Source organism: Dipodomys spectabilis, unplaced genomic scaffold (genome assembly GCF_019054845.1).
Source record: "Dipodomys spectabilis isolate Male_0828 unplaced genomic scaffold, ASM1905484v1 ptg000069l, whole genome shotgun sequence".
In the NCBI taxonomy this organism is placed as follows: Eukaryota; Metazoa; Chordata; class Mammalia; order Rodentia; family Heteromyidae; genus Dipodomys; species Dipodomys spectabilis.
In genome coordinates, this window is record NW_024870746.1 from 4685270 (window position 1) to 4703751 (window position 18482).

At 52.9% G+C, this 18482-nt stretch overlaps 1 protein-coding gene across 1 annotated transcript; it reads left to right on the forward strand.

Annotated features, from left to right (window-relative positions):
- Positions 1 to 1755: 1755 nt before the first annotated feature.
- Insrr (insulin receptor related receptor) lies at positions 1756 to 18097 on the forward strand. The gene is made up of 22 exons (XM_042682188.1): positions 1756 to 1895; positions 4874 to 5425; positions 7318 to 7621; positions 7719 to 7861; positions 8047 to 8191; positions 8967 to 9181; positions 9420 to 9546; positions 11336 to 11574; positions 11902 to 12069; positions 12176 to 12371; positions 12598 to 12639; positions 12723 to 12943; positions 13157 to 13293; positions 13376 to 13538; positions 13708 to 13813; positions 14746 to 14798; positions 14987 to 15216; positions 15693 to 15803; positions 15937 to 16096; positions 16399 to 16528; positions 16678 to 16812; positions 17112 to 18097. The coding sequence occupies exons 1-22, from the start codon at positions 1790 to 1792 to the stop codon at positions 17350 to 17352; spliced, it is 3924 nt and encodes a 1307-aa protein (XP_042538122.1). The 5' UTR covers positions 1756 to 1789; the 3' UTR covers positions 17353 to 18097.
- The last annotated feature ends 385 nt before the right edge of the window (positions 18098 to 18482 follow it).

The following is an 18482-nucleotide window of genomic DNA, read 5'->3' on the forward strand; positions in this document are numbered from 1 at the left end:
TAGAAGCCCGCACGCCGTGGTGTTGGCGCTGGGCCTGGGTCGGGTGGGTGGGGGCGTGGTCCGTACCCCGACTGCGCAGCGGCTCAGTCCCAGGGTCATCTCTGACACTGGCCAGCCAGCGGGGTGGAGGGGGCAAAGGGGCGGGGGGGGGGGGCTCCAGGGCCAAGTTGGGCCAGGCGGAGCGGAGCTGGCATCGATCGCCATGCTGACAAGAGCATCGATCTCTGCGCAGAGAAATTAATAGATCTTCTCTTAGCTCTTCGGACTCAGGAGTCGCCCGCGGGTGGAGCGAGGGACCCGGTCGGCCCTCGGAGGCTGCGCACCTGGAAAGCCCCGGGATCTCCAGCCCCTCTGGGCAGCAGCGGGAGGGCAGGTGCCAGCCCCTCGCACACGCGGGCCTTGTGGCTGCGAAAGTCCCCGTAAGTCTCCTGCAGAGGGCAGAGGGGTCCCGCAGGAGGGTCTCTCGGGAGCGTGCAAAAAGAGACCTTCACGCGGTTCTCTTTCCTCCAGGACCCCAAAACGATTGGTCTCCCCCAAATGCCCAAAGCAGGGAGAGAGCCACCAACCGGCCCGGATTCAGGGGGGTGACTGGACAAAGGCAGATCCCCTTCTCACGGGCATCTTGGCCCGAATCGAGGCGGTTGGCGGGGTCTGAGCCGCGCGCTAAGAGGCCACGGAAGGAAGTGGCCTCGGGAGGCCGAGGGGGTCCCCAGAGGCGACAGGAAACAGTGTCCACGCTCTCGCTGGGTTTCAACAAGCGGGCTCGGCTGGGCCCACACTACTGGAAGTTACCCCGCAGGTGTCCAGGCACCTGTTGTTGGCAGAATGTGGAGCCAACCGCTGCTCCCCAGGTGATGCCGGCGCTGGCTGGTCCCTCGGCGGCACAACTCCCCAGATCTGCGGCGGAGCCTGGGGTGGGGAGTGGGGATAGGACAGGACCCACCTCAGCCAAGCAAGGTTAAGGAAGCTCACTTCTTGGCTTACCCTCTCCCCCCTACTGCTTCCCTGTATTTTGGCCGTATTTCCCCCAACAAGACCCGTCCCCCCCTCCTCTCCCCACCTCAGTTATCAGGCTAAATATTTTGGCTTGACAGGGTAGGCGGAGGGAACTGAGAGGTCCCAGCAAACCAAATCTGTTTAGAACTGGGGGGGGGGGGGGGGGGGGGGGCAGGACCAGGGCTGGGCGCGGCCCCTGTGAACCCGCCCCGGAAGATCCCGCAGGGAGTGCAGCCGGCTGGCGCCTAGGAGCCAGCGAACCCCTGGGATCGTGGAGACGCAGTCCAGAGGCGCTCCAGGACCCCAGCTATCATTCCCCGGGGTGGTCCTGGGAGCTTCCGCTCCCTCCCCTCCCCGGGTGTTGCGGGCCTCTGGGATTGCCTTTTGCTCTGAACCCTGGGTCAATTTGGAGGCTCTCTCGATTCTGCACATCGGTTTCCTCCCCCCTCCCCCTCCCTCCCTCCTTCCCCTCCCCCTCCCCCTCCTCCTCCTCCATCTCTCTCTCTCTCTCTCTCTCTCTCTCTCTCTCTCTCTCTCTCTCTGTCGGTCCCCTCCCCTCCTCCCCCCCCCCCCACTTTGTCTCTGGATTTGCACTGAGGCTAACTCCAGCTGCCTGACACTGGCTTTATGTCTCTGTGACCCTCATTTCTTTTCGGTCCCCTGCTGACTCAGTGTAGGATTCCTATCTGTCTACCTGGTCCCTCCCCTTCCTCTCTGAAACCTGGGTCTCTGTAATCACTAATTATCTGTCAGACCCTTCTTCTTGGAGCCACCTGCAAAGAGCCAATACTGGATGCAAGCCAGGCCTGGGACCATGGCAGTACCCATTCTTTGGCCCTGGGGAACATGGCTGCTTATGATCCTCTTCTCCTTGGAATTTGGCCTGAACACGCTAGAGGGTGAGTCCCCAGCGCTATCTCCCTGTCTTCCTCCCATATGGCTGGGATACCAAATAACTGAGCCTTCAGCCAGAAACCCTTCTACTTTTTCTTCACTACTTCCATTCGGAAGAACCATTCATTCTTGTCCACATAAAGGTGTGGGTTTTTCCCCCCTCAGCTCCCTAGGAAGTGAGGACTTGGAAACAAGGGGCTGATTAGATGTCCTCAATCTGATCCTGCCTGTGAAATCATTGTCTTGGTAAGGTCTAAATGAGAATCAGTAAAGTCTCAATAAGAGCCTCTAAATGAAGCAGTGAGAGCATTAGAGGTCATTTCTAGGGCCACTGGGTGGAAACAGACAAGGCTAGGGCCAGTAGCTAGGAACCAGGCATCATTAAGTAAGTATATCTAGTGTGTAGACAGAAAACAGAGGCTAAATCTAGAATGTGCCCTGTTCCATGTTCCCACCCTTAGACTTCATCTGCTGGGCAGAGGGACTGGTTTGAGAGAGAACTTGCTTTTCCTCCAGGCTTAAGTGTTTCTCCCCAGATAGACATGGCTTATACACATATAAGCCAAATAGTCCTCATGGGGGGGGGGGGGGGAGGGGGAAGGGCTTGGGAAGAAGAAAAGGAACAGAGGGGAGAGTCAGAGGGGAAGGATTCAGACATTCCCTTGTCTGATTCTACATCCCATCCAGACTAAAGGAGCTCAGGAGTCCAACACTCTGTGCCTACCTGAGGGGTCTTACAATGTCCTTCAAAGTGGGGCTTCCAGGGGCAGGGCAGAGTCTCCCCTCCCTACAGAGTCAGAGGAGTAATAGGGGGTAGGGGGGTTTCAGAAGGGTGCCAGTTGCAGGGGCTCTGCCTGCAAAAGCAGAGTGCCAGTCCCACGGACCCCCTTCCCTTGCTGCAGATGCCAGCCAGGAGCACAGTTGCCAGGATATAGAAGCATGTCCCTGGCGGGGAAAGGGTTAGCATTTGGTCAAGGGACCCAGATGTTGGTTCCCAGTATAGCTCTGCCTATAGCTATGTCCTAGGGGAAGGCAAGGGTTAATTTGCAAGGTCTTAGATTTGTTTTTCCAAATGACTCTCATCAGGGGAGCCCTAGAGAGGCCAAGGCATGATGGGAAGAGGGCGCCTGAGAGAACCCCCCCATCGCCTCACAGAGCCTGATTGGCCTTTGTGGGGGGGGATAGAAGTGTTTTCTCATTCTCTGCCTCTCTTTTATGTGTCTGTGTACCTGCCTGGGTACACACACACACACACACACACACACACACACACACACACACACACACACACACACAGCTTGCTGGGTAGAGTCTAGCTTAGGACAATTCAGGACAATGGGAGAACCAGGCTTACCTTCTTCCTCCATGTCCTCCCAACACTGGGAGGAATGGACCTGGATAGTATAATGTGGCAGTGTGCAGTGTGTGTGTGTGTGTGTGTGTGTGTGTGTGTGTGTGTGTGTGTGTGTATGTGTGTGTTGTGTGTTGTGTGTTGTGTGTTGTGTATGTGTGATGTTGCTAGAGGGCCAGGTGGGAAAGGAGAGAGCAAAAGCTGAAAAGGTTAGACCTGAAAGTCATCCTGAAGGATTCAGACTTGCATCTTGTTAAGGAGGACCCTGCAAGGGCTCCTTAGGAGCAAATGTAGCAAGGCATCCAGCCCCCACAGGGAAGTTATCCTAAAGTCTTGGGGAGAGAAAGACAAGTGAGCAGGCACCTTAGGTCTTAAGGAAGTTAGACACATCTGAGTCCCTTAGGGGAGTGGATTTAGGATCCAGCTGTCCATGGCCCACAGTTCCTGAGTACCTAGTAGGTCTGGCTCTTCATTGGACACTATGAGAGATGAAAAGCTGACTCTGAGGGGCTCTGCCCTCCTTGGAAGGGGTGATGAAGATGTACACACCAGTGCTGGGGACAAAGCCAGAGAGAGGTGTTCTTGCAACCAGTGCTGCTGAACTAAGTTCACTTGCACTGCACCCAAAGGGGAAGTTATTCAGTACTAGAAGGTTAGGGAGGAGAGGTTTGCACAAAAGCTCAGTACCTACTGAGGCTGGACAAATGAGTGAGGACTACCCCCCCCCAAAAAAAAAAAAAAAAACAGAGATTGAAATGTGAGCCTCTGGCAATGGGGCGCCACAGTTTCCCTCTGAGAGTAAACAAACGCAGAGACCAGCCAGCTAGCTCCCTTGGCCCAGTAGAGTGCCTGAATCTCAGTGCTCACTGCTGTGTGCCAGGCATTATACCAGACACTAGGATACAGCATTCTACAAAGACTGCTGCCCTATGGCACTTACAATAAACAAAATAAAATTATATCCTAGCTAATATTAGGAGTTCTGAGGAAAATTAAGTAGGTGGGGGAGTAGGTCATGTCATAGTTTTAAACAAAATGGTAAGAGAAAGCCTCTGAAATGTGTCTTAAGGAGATGGAGGTGGAGGAAGGGGAAAGACTTCTAGCCAGAGGGAAAAGAAGGCACAAATGACCCTGAGCCAAGAATTAGGCTGGCTTTTTTGAGGGCCAGTGAAGAGGTCAAAGTGGCTGAAGAATGAAAGAAAAGGGACAAAATCAGAGCAGTAGCTGGACATCAGTGGCTCACACCTGTAATACTAGCTACTCAGGAGGCTGAGATCTGAGGATCTTGGTTTGAAGCCAACCCTATCTCTATTTATCTATCGCTATCAGACAAAAGAGAAAAAATCCAGAAGTGGATGTGTAGCTCAAGTAGTAGAGCTCCAGCCTTGAGTGAAAAAGCTAAGCCAAAGTATCAAACCCTGAGTCCAACTCCCACACATGTGGCACACACGAAAACTCAGATTACAGGGTCCAAATTGCACAGGACCTCCTAGTCTATAATAAAGGCTGATCCCCCACATTAGTGGCCTAATGCCAAGTGCCTCTGCTTCCCCAAAGCTGACAGGACACGATGAGGCCAGCACTTGACCTGGGTTGTACTTACTCACTGAGGCATGCCACTTGTACCTACAGTGTGCCCCAGCCTGGACATCCGCTCAGAAGTGGCAGAGCTGAAGCGGCTGGAGAGCTGCAGCGTGGTGGAGGGCCACCTGCAGATCCTGCTCATGTTCACGGCCACAGGGGAGGACTTCCGAGGCCTCAGCTTCCCGCGCCTCACTCAGGTCACTGACTACCTGCTGCTCTTCCGTGTCTATGGCTTGGAGAGCCTGCGTGACCTCTTCCCCAACCTAGCAGTGATCCGAGGTGCCCGCCTCTTCCTGGGCTACGCGCTGGTCATCTACGAAATGCCACACCTGCGAGACGTGGGACTGCCGGCTCTGGGGGCTGTGCTGTGTGGGGCTGTGCGGGTGGAGAAGAACCAGGAGCTTTGCCACCTCTCCACCATTGACTGGGGTCTGCTGCAGCCTGCCCCAGGCGCCAACCACATTGTGGGCAACAAGCTGGATGAGGAGTGTGCTGATGTGTGCCCTGGTGTACTGGGTGCAGCTGGAGAGCCTTGTGCCAGGACCACCTTCAATGGGCACACTGACTACAGGTGCTGGACTTCCAGCCACTGCCAGAGAGGTGGGCGCTGGTATAGAACATAACTGGGGGCCAGAGGGAGGCAGGCAAAGTAAGGCTGAGTGGCCTCATGATAGGGTAACAATTTGTGGGCTGTTTGTTTGGTTTTTGTTGGTCATGGGTCTTGAACTCAGGGTCTGCGCACTATCCCTAGGTTGTTTTTGGTTTTGTGCGTGTGGTTTTTTTTTTTCTCTACCATTTTGAGTCAAAGCTCCACTTCTGATTTTCTGGTGGTTAGATGGAGATAAGAGTCTCATGGACTTTCTTACCCAGGGCTGGCTTTAAACTGGGATCCTCAGATCTCAGCCTCCTAAGTAACTAGGATTATGGGCATAAGCACCTGGCCTAGTCACTGTTTTTGTTTTTGTTTTTTAATTTTCATTCATTCTATGAGGCAGATGCTGATGTTTTTCCCATTTCACAGAAAAAGAAACTGGGGCTCAGAAAAGTTAAATAATTATTATAGTATATGGCAGCCAAGGAGTAACCAGAAGACAGCATCAGCTAATCATAGACTAGGTAAAGGTCAGGTAAAAGTGAGCATGGGAAGACAGTAGACACAAGTGGACACAAGGAAATGGAAGAAACAGTTTGGGACAGTGAGTATTTAGCCACTTAGATGGCCTGGGTTCAAGTCTCAGCTCTGCTGCTTACTGTTTACTTGACATATCTGTGCCTCATCTTCCTATTCTGTAAATGATCAGAGTCATTATAGGAAGTGACCTGGAACATGGTAGGATTTCTGTGTTCTCAGTTAAAGCAACTTCGTCACAGGCAAACCCAGGGTAACGCAGAAGTGGGCACCAAGGTCAAAAAAGAACTGGACAGCTGAGCACCTGTGGCTCATGCCTAGCTATTCAGGAGGCTGAGATCTGATCAAAGCCAGCCCGGGCAGCAAAGTCTGTGAGATTCTTATCTCCAATTAACCACCAGAAAACCAGAAGTGGTGCTGTGGCTCAAGTGGTAGAGTGCTAGGCTTGAGCTGAAGAGCTGAGAGACAGTGCTCAGGTCCAGAGTTCAAGGCCCACAACCGGAAACAGAAAAAAGAAAAAAAGAAAAAGAAAGAAGGAAAAGAAAAGAAAAAAGGACAAGTGAGGAGGAACAGATATATGACATAGAATCTTCTTTAGGAAGGAAGATGTGGAAACAGAAGGGAGTAAGGGGAACAAGGGAGGACAGGAAAATCTTTCAGAAGGTAGGAGCAGATCTAAGAGTCTTTTCCATGGGCCTCTCTCCCAGAAGTCAGCTCCTGTCACCCTCAACAGCTTTCATGCCAGGCAGGAGAGTAACTGGATCCCCACTGTATCTGTGGGACCCACCTCCCTGGTGCTGTCCTGTTGGCTGTAAACACAGCTGTGGCAGGTTCTCTCAGACCTCTGGTGTACAGTGTCAACAGGCTCTGGCTGACACCTATTGCACACATAGCTGCTGCAGATATCCAGCTGCCCTGGCAATACTCACTCACTGCTGCTGGGGTTTCTTCCTGCCAAGGCAGGGAGTTGAAGGAGGCACTTTTCAGGGGCATAGGTAAACTGACCAGGAATGGCCCTGCCTCTACCTGCTCCCAGGTCCACTTTGCCCTGGGCCTAGATGCTCAGGGAAGGCCAGCTGACTCACCCTGGCACTATGCCTAGACAGGACAGCAGGCTGGAAAGCAGCAACCCTGATGGGCAAGGTCACTGGTCAGACACCCCCAGCTAGGCACTGTGGGAGGTGGAGCTACAGAAAGGAGTCACAGTCCTTGCCCTCAAGAGCCCCCTTTCAGAGGTAAATAGAGTGGGCAGCCACTGACATCTCACTGGGTGAGATCTGGCTGCACATTGTGTGTCCCAGGAGGGACACTGGGACCAGGATCGGGGAACACATAAGAATCTAACACAGCCCTCTGCCCACAGTGTGTCCCTGCCCCCAGGGGCTGGCCTGCACAACGGGGGGTGAGTGCTGCCATACCGAATGTCTTGGAGGCTGTAGTCGGCCAGACGACCCTCGTGCCTGCGTAGCCTGCCGCCACCTCTACTTCCAGGGCTCTTGCCACGGGGCCTGCCCTCCAGGCACCTACCAGTATGAGTCCTGGCGCTGTGTTACAGCAGAGCACTGTGCCAGCCTGCGCTCTTTGCCCAGCCGTGCATCCACTTTTGGCATCCACCAGGGTAGCTGCCTGGCCCAGTGCCCCCCAGGATTCACCCGTAATGGTAGCAGGTGAGCAGAGGGTGGGGAAACACCCTTGGGGTAGAGGGGAGGACTGAAGACACCCACACAAGTCCAAGGCTCATGCTATCTGCTTGCCCTCTGCTAGCATATTCTGCCACAAGTGTGAGGGGCTATGCCCCAAAGAGTGCAAGGTGGGCACCAAGACCATCGACTCCATCCAGGCAGCACAGGACCTGGTGGGCTGCACCCACGTGGAGGGGAGCCTCATCCTCAACCTGCGCCAAGGCTGTCAGTACCCACTCCAGAGCCACTACCCTCTCCTTGGCCACACTCTCCATCCCTTGCCTGATGGGCTGAATTACCACTTCATCTCACCCTAAATTCCATCCCTGAGTTCCATCTTCCCTGCCTGCCCACCACCCCAGGCCCCTACCCTGAGAACCTATCATGATTCCTGTCTTCCTCATCTTCAGACAACCTGGAACTGGAGCTGCAACATAGCCTTGGCCTAGTAGAGACCATCACAGGCTTCCTCAAAATCAAGCACTCCTTTGCTCTTGTGTCTCTGGGCTTTTTCAAGAACCTCAAACTAATCCGGGGAGACACTATGGTGGATGGGTAAGAATCAGGCTTCTGACCAGCTCCTTTTCTCTAGCATCCCCTGAGAATGGGCTCTGGAACCATCTACTAGGTGTGTGACTGGACACGATATCTAACCTCTTGGTCCTTAGCTTTTTTTCTTTATCTGTAAAATAGGGCTAAGCTAACTCTGCTTCCTTCTTAGGATTGTTGTGAATGGCACTTAAGTCCTTACATGTAATGCATTTAAAAGGATGCCTGGAACACTAGTGTATACGATTAAAATCAAGGTCACGTACAAGTCTATGAGGATTGGCTGTAATTATTACCTGATCCTCTCAGATGCCCAGTGAGACTGGCTGGGCTTGACGCCCATCCTACCCCCTACCAGTCAAGGCCTACCATAATGTAGGTATATTTTTCAAAATAAAATGACTGTTTTAAATTGCCATCAGTCAGGTAGTTTGCTGTGTGGCTTCTCCCGTCTCCTTGCACATTGTCATGTCCTCCTAGTTGACAAGAATGTGTCATCCTCCTTGTGTCCCCCAGGCCAGCACAGAGACTGGCACATAGCAGGAGGTTAGAGTTACAGCAAGATGATAGAAAGAAGGAGGTGTTGACACCATTTCATTGATGGGGACACCAGAGAAGTTGAGTGACTTATTGGACATCATACTCCTGATCAGTAGACAGGGAGAGGGTATCTGAGTCCCCCACTCCTGTGTGCTGGACGTGAGTGATCTGCACAGTGGCCAGCACAGCCCCTCCAAGAGGAGCCCCACTGTGCAAAGCATAGTCCCCTGGCCTCCCCCAGGAACTATACCCTGTACGTGCTGGACAACCAGAACCTACAACAGCTGGGGTCCTGGGTGACCTCGGGGCTCACCATTCCTATGGGCAAGATCTACTTCGCCTTCAATCCACATCTCTGCTTGGAACATATTTACCGACTGGAAGAGGTGACTGGGACTCGAGGCCGGCAAAACAAGGCTGAGATCAACCCCCGCACTAATGGAGACCGTGCTGCCTGTAAGGCTCAAAACCCCAACCTCAGAGCAAGCAAGCACGGTCACAATGAGGCTCATCTGGGTGCTCACAGATACATTCACACATAGCAAAACATGCCAGACCCATGTACCCAGGGGAGGGGACACTTGAAGAAGATAGCTTCTTCAGAAGTGGATTTGGGCACAGGAAGCTACATGGTCAAGGTGGGAGCATAAGCACGTGACGTGGAAGCAGGTGTTCACCCACTTGTCCCATTTAGGCCAGACTCGGACCCTTCGCTTTGTGTTCAACATGACGGAGGCTGATCGCATCCTGCTGCGCTGGGAGCGCTATGAGCCACTGGAGGCCCGTGACCTGCTCAGCTTCATCGTGTACTACAAGGAGTCGTGAGTAGTAGGGGCAGGGCTGAGACAGGCAAGGGGCACTATCATCAGCTCAGGACCAAAAAAGGAAGAACCCAAATTCTTCAAGACTCAGGTAGGGTAAAGGCAGAGCCAGGAAGCTAGGACTCCTAAATAGCACAGGGTTGCAGGGCCCATGTCTGGCTCCCTTCACTTTTTTTTTTTTTTTTTTTGCTCCTTCATGCCTCAGTTTCCCCTTACCAAATGAAATAAAGAGGACAGTCAGAGCTTGTAAAAGCCCAGGAGAGCATTCTTCTGGGAAGGCTTGGCTAATTAAAACTTCGATTCACTATGTTAATGTTCTATACTGACCACATGCTCCTGCCCAGTGGCGGTTTGGGGAGTGCCCACTAATTTGGCCAGTTTTATGAGCAGCTCTGCCAGCATTTCATTAAAGCCAAAGGAAGAGAGGGAGCAGGGATCACAAGGAACAGCTGCTAGTCTTTGGAGAGAGGGAACTGGCCCTAGCAAGAGGGGTAGTGACTATACCACAAGAAGGACTTCTCCAGATGCATACAGGGCTAGGAATCCAAAAGAGATTTTCCTTTATGGATGAGAGATGGATTTTGGGTGACAGGCTGGGAAGGCAGAAGTATCAACGGTAGACAGAAGATTGGGAGGACTTCCTGTGAGCTCAACTTGAGGAGTCTTAGTTGACCCCTAGCTCAAGAACAGGGAGGAGGGAAGAAGGAAGTCAACGATGCAGGGCCTACTCAGCCTAGGCTCACCCAGGACTCAGTGGTAGGAAAAAGTATAGCATAGGGAGCTTGTCAAGTTTGATAAATACATACTCCCCTACAGCTTCTGATGGTTAGCCCTAAGTATGGTCCCTAAACTTGACCTGCTAAAAGCTCTCAGCCTGCCTCATCTCTCAGATGCCAAATGTTGAGAATCTGTTTTAAGGGTTACTAAGATTTAACAATTAGTACCCATTCAGTATTGTCCCATCCCTGCTCCTGGATTATCCTGCTTCTGGGTCCCAGCAAAGTTCTACAAATCTGGCCTGGCCCAATGACATCCCTCAAGTTCTGTGCCTGGCTCAAGATGAATTCCACCCCTTCTGCCTCCCTCCAAAGAAACTGATATCATCTGTGTTATGCGTCATAGTCTTCCCACAATCCACCTTGATGTGGGTTCCACTTTCATCTTGCCCAGCAACCAGCTCCCCACCACTTAAAGCCTGCTCTTACTTTGGTTCCCACAGCCAGCACAGGTTGCCACAGTTCATTTCCTTAAGGCAGTGGGTCCTGGCTTTGGGTAATTGGGACTTGTTTGAGATTTGTTGAAAGCTAGGAATCCCCTCTCCAGAAAAACACACATGCACAGAACCAAGCCTATAGTCTGAGAGGCTCATAGGCCTACCAAACCTATGGATGAGCCTAAATTAGTACTACATTACCCTTGAGAAGAGAATGGTCTCTTGGTTCTTCCTCCAGGAGATCACACTTGAGATGATTAGAATAGCCTTATAATTTATTATCCCTAGAAAGGGGACTCTTTCACAGCCACTTCCTAGTTTTATTTCTACATACTTTTTCTGTTCACCAAGTCTAAAACTCAATATTTCCTACTAAGGAAGAGGAGATTTTCATCACAAATTTGGCCAGCAGTAGATATCATAGGGCCTACTGGGTCTGCTGTTAGCTGAAATTACTGTTTTCCCCTCATGGATAGTAGAAGATGAATGGCAACAACAGTCTAAAAAGGTCAGAGAGACAGGAGATGCTAAAGATGGGGCTGAGCCACTCCTCAGCTCTGGCCATGGGGTCTTCAGTCCATTCCAGAATGCCACTGAGCATGTTGGTCCAGATGCCTGTGGAACACAGAGCTGGAACCTACTGGATGTTGAGCTGCCCTTAAGCCGCACTCAAGAACCAGGGGTGACATTAGCCCCCCTCAAACCCTGGACACAGTATGCAGTGTTTGTGCGGGCCATCACACTGACCACTGCTGAGGACAGCCCCCACCAAGGAGCCCAGAGTCCCATTGTCTACCTCCGAACCCTACCTGCAGGTAGGCTGAAGCATTTGAATGGGGGGTCACATTTAGATTCCTGGATCCTAATGAGAAGGGGGAACTCAGATATAGAAGCTGGGGCTCTAAATACCTGGCTTAGAGGCTGGGAGGTCAGATATTTAAGTCCTAGAAAGAATGGGGTAGGAGGCATGCATTGGCCTAGGGTGGGTGAGGGTAAGGACATAATACTGATTTCTAAGGAGGGAAGGTTGAAGGTCACCTATTCCTCAGAAGGGGGTGGGGAGGGTTGACCCACATAGAGAGGGGCTTCTTATCAAATCGTGTTTATGAAGCCCCTGAGTTGTACCCTGCTCACACCCACAGCCCCCACCGTGCCCCAAGAAGTCATCTCCACGTCCAACTCTTCCTCCCATCTCCTGGTGCGCTGGAAGCCACCGAACCAGCGCAACGGAAACCTCACCTACTACCTGGTGCTGTGGCAGCGGCTGGCTGAGGATGGTGACCTCTACCTCAATGACTACTGCCACCGTGGTGCGCGGGAAGGAACCCCCGACCAGAGAGACTGGTGATGCCAGGCCAGAGTCGGGGGAGTCGGGGTGAGGGGAGGAAGGTAGAACACGTCTCTGCTTTCGTCCAGGTTTGCGTCTGCCCACCAGCAACCACGACCCTCGCTTCGACCGCGAAGATGGAGTACTGGAAGAAGAGACTGAGCCTGGCTGCTGCCCTTGTCAACACTCGCCTCCTAGGCAGGTCCTGCCCCAGCTGGAGGCGCAAGAGGCCTCATTCCAGAAGAAGTTTGAAAACTTTCTACACAATGCCATCACCATTCCCAAGTGCGACCGGGCGTGCCCGAGGGAGTGGGCGGGGCCTGGGAGGGACCTGTGCCGGAAGGAGGCTTTCTGGGCGTGGCCTTGCTGGTGGGCGGGGCCTTGCCGTGTGGGCGGGGCCTTGTTGGTGGGCGGGGCCTTGCTGGAACGGGTTTGGACTGAGGGCGGCTGCGCAGGGCACCGGGTGCTTTTCTAGTCAGGCCTGATAGAGACCCACCCCTGGCCTCCCCAGATCCCCATGGAAGGTGACATCCATCAACAAAAACCCCCAAAGGTGAGCTCTGACGGGACCAGGCACTGAGGGGCGAAGACCCGGGATGGCTCCAGACCCATGGCTCTGACTTATGCCTTACACAGGGACTCAGCGCGGCACCGCCGGGCCTCTGAGCCCCTCAGACTAGGGAGCAACAGCTCGGACTTCGAAATCCAAGAGGACAAAGTGCCCAGGGAGCGAGCGGTGCTGAGTGACTTGCGCCACTTCACGGAGTATCGGATCGACATCCACGCCTGCAACCACGCGGCGCACACCGTGGGCTGCAGCGCGGCCACCTTCGTCTTTGCACGCACGATGCCCCTCAGTGAGTGTCTCAGACACGCTTTCTATCCCCACCACTGACTCAAAGCCCTTGGCCCAATCAAAGCTCTAACTGGCAGGTTTGATCTCAAAGCCTGGCTTTGCTCACACCACCCAGTTCCCATAATCCCACAGCCTTAGAAACTTCGCAGTTGAGAGAGAGAGAGAGAGAGAGAGAGAGAGAGAGAGCCTGGTTGCTGGATGTCCCCTTCTGCAGGAGAGGCCGATGATATACCAGGGAAGGTAGCCTGGAAAGCTGCCAGCAAGAACAGTGTCCTCTTGCGTTGGATTGAGCCACGGGACCCCAATGGACTCATCCTCAAGTACGAAATCAAGTACCGCCGCCTGGGAGAGGTAAGTACCCCCGGACACCTATCCCAGCCCTCATTTTGTGCCTCCATCCTCATCCCAGTCAATTGTTCTGTGCTACCCTCAGGAGGCCACGGTACTGTGTGTGTCCCGACTTCGATATGCCAAAGTTGGCGGGGTCCAACTGGCTCTGCTGCCCCCGGGAAACTACTCTGCTCGAGTTCGGGCCACCTCACTGGCTGGCAATGGCTCCTGGACAGAGAGCATCGCCTTCTACATCCCTGGCCCAGGTATAGAGACTTGCAAGTTGGAATGGCCCCACCCAATTCCCCAGCCTTCCATAGGCTCCTTCACCCCAGTCCTGCACCATTCTCATCTCCCAGTGTTTGAAAAGAAGCAGTCCCTACTCTCTGCCTTTTCAATCTTTGACCCTACCCTCTGCTTCTCTCTGGCCACCAGAGGAGGAAGATTCTGGGGGTCTGCATGTTCTCCTCACTGTCACCCCCGTGGGACTCATGCTGCTCATCATTCTTGCTGCCCTTGGTTTCTTCTATGGCAAGAAGAGGTGATGATAAATTCCTGGTTCCCACCGCTGCTCTGTCCCTGAGACCTCATCCTAGGGTCAGTGCAGTAAGAAGTAGGTCAGACAACAGAAAGGACTTTTTTAGAGGTAGACCTCTTCCCTTGGGAATGGCATGGAAGGGAGAAATCTCTTAGCAAGCGTGTCAACTAGCCTGCTTTCACTGGGGTTTTCCTTGGTTCCCACGTCTTGAGAAACCCCTCAGTCTGATTTATTGGTCTCCATACTCTGAGCTCATCCTGATAGAGTGAAACTGGTCCTGTCAAAGCAAGGGGAGAGGCAGTGGAGACTTCCAAATGTATGCCAAGACACTTGGTATGAAATCCCTCTGCATGGGCTGGGAAGGTGGCTCAGTGGTAGAGCCTTGCATGCATGAGGCACTGGGTTCGATTCCTCAGCACCACATAAGCAAAAAGAAAAAAGCCGGAAGTGGTGCTGTGGCTCAAGTGGTAGAGCGCTAGCCTTGAGCTGAAGAGCTGAGGGACAGCGCCCAGGCCCAGAGTTCAGGCCCCAAGACTGGACCCCCCCCCCCAAAAAAAAAATCGTTGAAATCCCTCTGCAGCTGAATCTGAGGGGGAGAGAAAGAACCTTGGTTCACTGGGCTCTAGTGATTAACCTAAGGGGCAGGAGTAGGACCAATTTAGCATGAGTGTGAAGGGTGGGGAGGAGAGGGGAGGGAGACTGCTTGTGGCCTGGTTGCCACTTGTACTTCTGTGTCTGCCTATTTGCAATCTGCCAGATCCCAGGACTAAAACCAAGAACAGCTTGAAAAGTTTTTAAGGCTCCTCAGGAGTCCCCCTGACCAGAGCTGGGGTTAGTTGGTAGCCCCTCTTGAGACAACCCTCTTTATTATCATTTGGCATTGTCCACTCCTTCCAGAGGACCTTTCCAGTCTGACCCCTTGTCTCCCATTGCAGAAATGGCACCCTGTATACCTCTGTGAATCCGGAGTACTTCAGTGCCTCTGAGAGTAGGTCTGGAGGTGGGTGGACAGGTGGTACGGGAAGGGACACAAGAGCAGAGAAGGGACAGATTTCCAACAGACCTTCTTGGAGAAGGGGGTCTTGGGGCCAGAGTGCTTCAGAAGAGGAGGCAAGAAGAGGATAGAGGCATGAGAAAGAGTGCCATCCTTGCCTCTCGACCCCCACCCTCTCTAAGTGTATGTCCCTGATGAGTGGGAAGTGCCTCGAGAGCAGATCTCCATAATCCGAGAGCTGGGCCAAGGCTCTTTTGGGATGGTCTATGAGGGACTGGCACGAGGACTGGAGGCTGCAGAGGAAGCCACACCTGTGGCCCTGAAGACGGTGAATGAGCTGGCTAGCACACGAGAACGCATTGAGTTTCTCAAGGAAGCTTCCGTCATGAAAGCATTCAAGTGTCACCATGTGGTAAGGGAGGTCAAGGGTATTGTCAGGGTCATATTTAGGGTTAAAGGTCACATGGTAAGAAGGAAAGGGTAAGAGATGAGATCAGGGTGTCATCAAGGCCAGCGTTGGAACTGTAGTTAGGATCTTAACTGGAGCAGAGGTCATGTTAGTGTGAGAGTTAAGTTAAACAGGATCATGGTAGGGTCATGATGAGCTGAGATCAGTCGTGGTTGAGGATCAATATTGAGTGTTCAGGATCATGATTGGAATGAAGGTCAGAGTTGGGTCAAGTTCACTACTGTAATAACAGTATCTATGATCAAGGTTATAAATTAGGGTCAGGTTCATGATTAGGTCAGGATTAGGATTACAGTCATGGCTGCAGAAAGGGTCAAAGTGACTCTGGGTCATGTAATGGTCACAGGAAGTCAAGGTTTTAGCCAGGTAGGTCAAGGGGAAGTGGGTAGAACTACAACCAAACTCTCTGTCCACCCTAGGTACGTCTCCTGGGTGTGGTGTCTCAGGGACAGCCAACTCTGGTCATCATGGAGCTAATGACCCGTGGGGACCTCAAGAGCTATCTCCGATCTTTGAGGCCTGAGGCAGAGGTGGGAAGCAGGGAAATCATGGGCCAAGAAGCAGGGGAGTTGGAGAAGACTTGGAGACATTGAGGCAGGGAATCAGTCCTTGTGCCAGCACAACCTAACTCCTTCTTCACCCAGTCTCCTCTCTTGGCTTCAGAACAACCCTGGGCTCCCACAGCCAGTCCTGGGAGATATGATGCAGATGGCTGGTGAGATTGCAGATGGTATGGCCTACCTTGCTGCCAACAAGTTTGTGCACCGAGACCTGGCAGCCCGCAACTGCATGGTGTCCCAGGACTTCACCGTCAAAATTGGGGGTATAGAGGGAAGCCTGAAGAGTAGAGAGACTCCCCTAAGCTTGACATAGGAGATCTGAGCCTCACCTGCAGATCTGTCCCTGATAGCCTGTGAGAACTTTGCCAAGTTCACCTCCCCTCTTACATTTTAGTCTCCCTGTCCAAGATCAGAGGGCTTTAGATAGGATGACCTCCGAAGCCCTTTGAATTCTCACATTCCTGGATGCTTGGTGACTCTGGAGATAGAGAAGGTTGGGAGAGACATTCCTGTGGGGCAGGAGGTGGTGTGTGACTCCTCTTCCTCTTCCTTCCTCACTTTCTAGACTTTGGGATGACCCGGGATGTGTATGAGACAGACTATTACCGCAAGGGTGGGAAAGGGCTGCTGCCTGTGCGTTGGATGGCCCCCGAGTCCCTCAAAGATGGAATCTTCACCACACACTCGGATGTCTGGTGAGGCCTGATTGCAGCAGAGGGCTCCAGGGATTGAAGGTGACATCTAAGGAGGGACCTAAGACACTTCCCTCCCTTGGATGGAGGGTGAGGGCAGTACACAGAAGCCTAGATGATGCTTGGCTCAGGCTGTCCCATGCATCCTCTAGGTCCTTTGGTGTGGTACTCTGGGAGATCGTGACCTTGGCTGAACAACCCTACCAGGGCTTGTCCAATGAGCAGGTGCTCAAGTTCGTCATGGATGGCGGCGTCCTGGAGGAGCTAGAGAGCTGTCCCCTTCAGCTGTGAGTCATCATGATGCCTCTCCTTTACCCTTGTCTTGCTCAAGCATACCCCTTAGATTCTGGCCTACCTCCCCTGATGTTTCAACCTCATTCACCTCCCGCTATGGACTCCTAAATCTAAATCATCACTATACTCCCCATTTACTCCCACTCTGACCCTCCCAGGCATAATGCCCCATCATATCACACACACACACACACACACACACACACACACACACGGACCCTTCCAGAGCAGGAGACAGGGGCTGAAGACTGGGGCTTCAGGACCCTCTGACACTGCCCTGCACACCCACCAGGCAGGAGCTGATGTGTCGCTGCTGGCAGCAGAGCCCACGCCTACGACCTACCTTCATCCACATCCTAGACAGCATACAGGAAGAGCTGCAGCCCTCCTTCCGCCTCCTTTCCTTCTATCACAGCTCAGAGTGCAAGCGGGGCCACGCCTCCCTGTTGTCTACCGATGCAGAGCCCAATTCCCCCACCGCCCCGAAAGATGCTCCAGACTGCAGCCCTCAAAATGGGGGTCCAGGACACTGAAGATTCCCCCACCCCACCTATTGGCTTCTCATGGGCAAATAGAACCTGACCTTTATGACCATTAGATGTCCAGCACAGAGAGTAGGGGCTAGAAAGGGGAGGGGGCATCTGAGCAGATTCATACAAGGAAGTTCCTCAGAAGTCTGAGCTCATGAGAAGGCTGTACTCAAGGCCACATCAGTGGCATCCTTAGACTGGGCAGTTGTATCCTACCTTCAGAGTGACAGACCTGCTCAGAGTAAGAGAAGGCTGTGCACCCTGGAGGCAGGATCAGGAGGAATCACTGAAGCTTTGGATCTCCCGGCGACATCTATAGCTGCCATATAGTGGAAACTAGATGAGCAATCAGAGACAGGCCTGGAGCCCTCTCCACTCAAATGTGGATTGTCCACTGCACCAGCTTTCCACTCTGCCACACTTCAGAGGATGTAAGGAAAAGCCAAGGCCCTGGGCAAGCAAGTTCTAGCCTGGGCCTGGTGGCCCTGCCTCACTTCTTCCTCTTTCCTTCCCCCACCCAGGGACCCCCGAGCTTGGTGCTCCTCCTTCCTCTTCCCTGGGGGCATCCCTTGGTACATATTCTCCCCTCCCCTTATTCCAATCTTCCCCTGAAGATTAGCCTTGGATCATTAAGTCCTTAAGAGCCTTGTCTTCCTTCCTCCCCTCACTGACCCCATCCCTCACTACCCTACCTCTCACGGGAAGACTGGAGAAGATACAATAAATATGGAAGTCTGTTTGTACCCTGGTCCCTGGCAGCCCATTATCTCTCCATCTATATGGCATTGACACTGGATGAACTTCCTCTCTTCCTCCTTTGGGATTTGAGGTGGTGACCCTAAGGCAGTAATACAGGATAAATACACTGCTGTCAAACACCACCTCCATGAGGACCCTCGCAGCCCAGGGTTGCCATGGCAGTGAAATGTTGCTATTATCTCCTGCTCAGAGCCAGAAGTGGTTGAGCCCCTCAGGGAACCTTAGTTTCTGGCCTCTTAACAGAACCAGCCAGTCCCTCTTACCTCATCTTTATTTTGTCTTTGCTATATCTGGCCACTGGGCAGGCATTTCCTCCCCCAAAGTCACAGTACAGATTTTAAGTGGACAGAACATGGGGTTGTGAGGGATCCTGG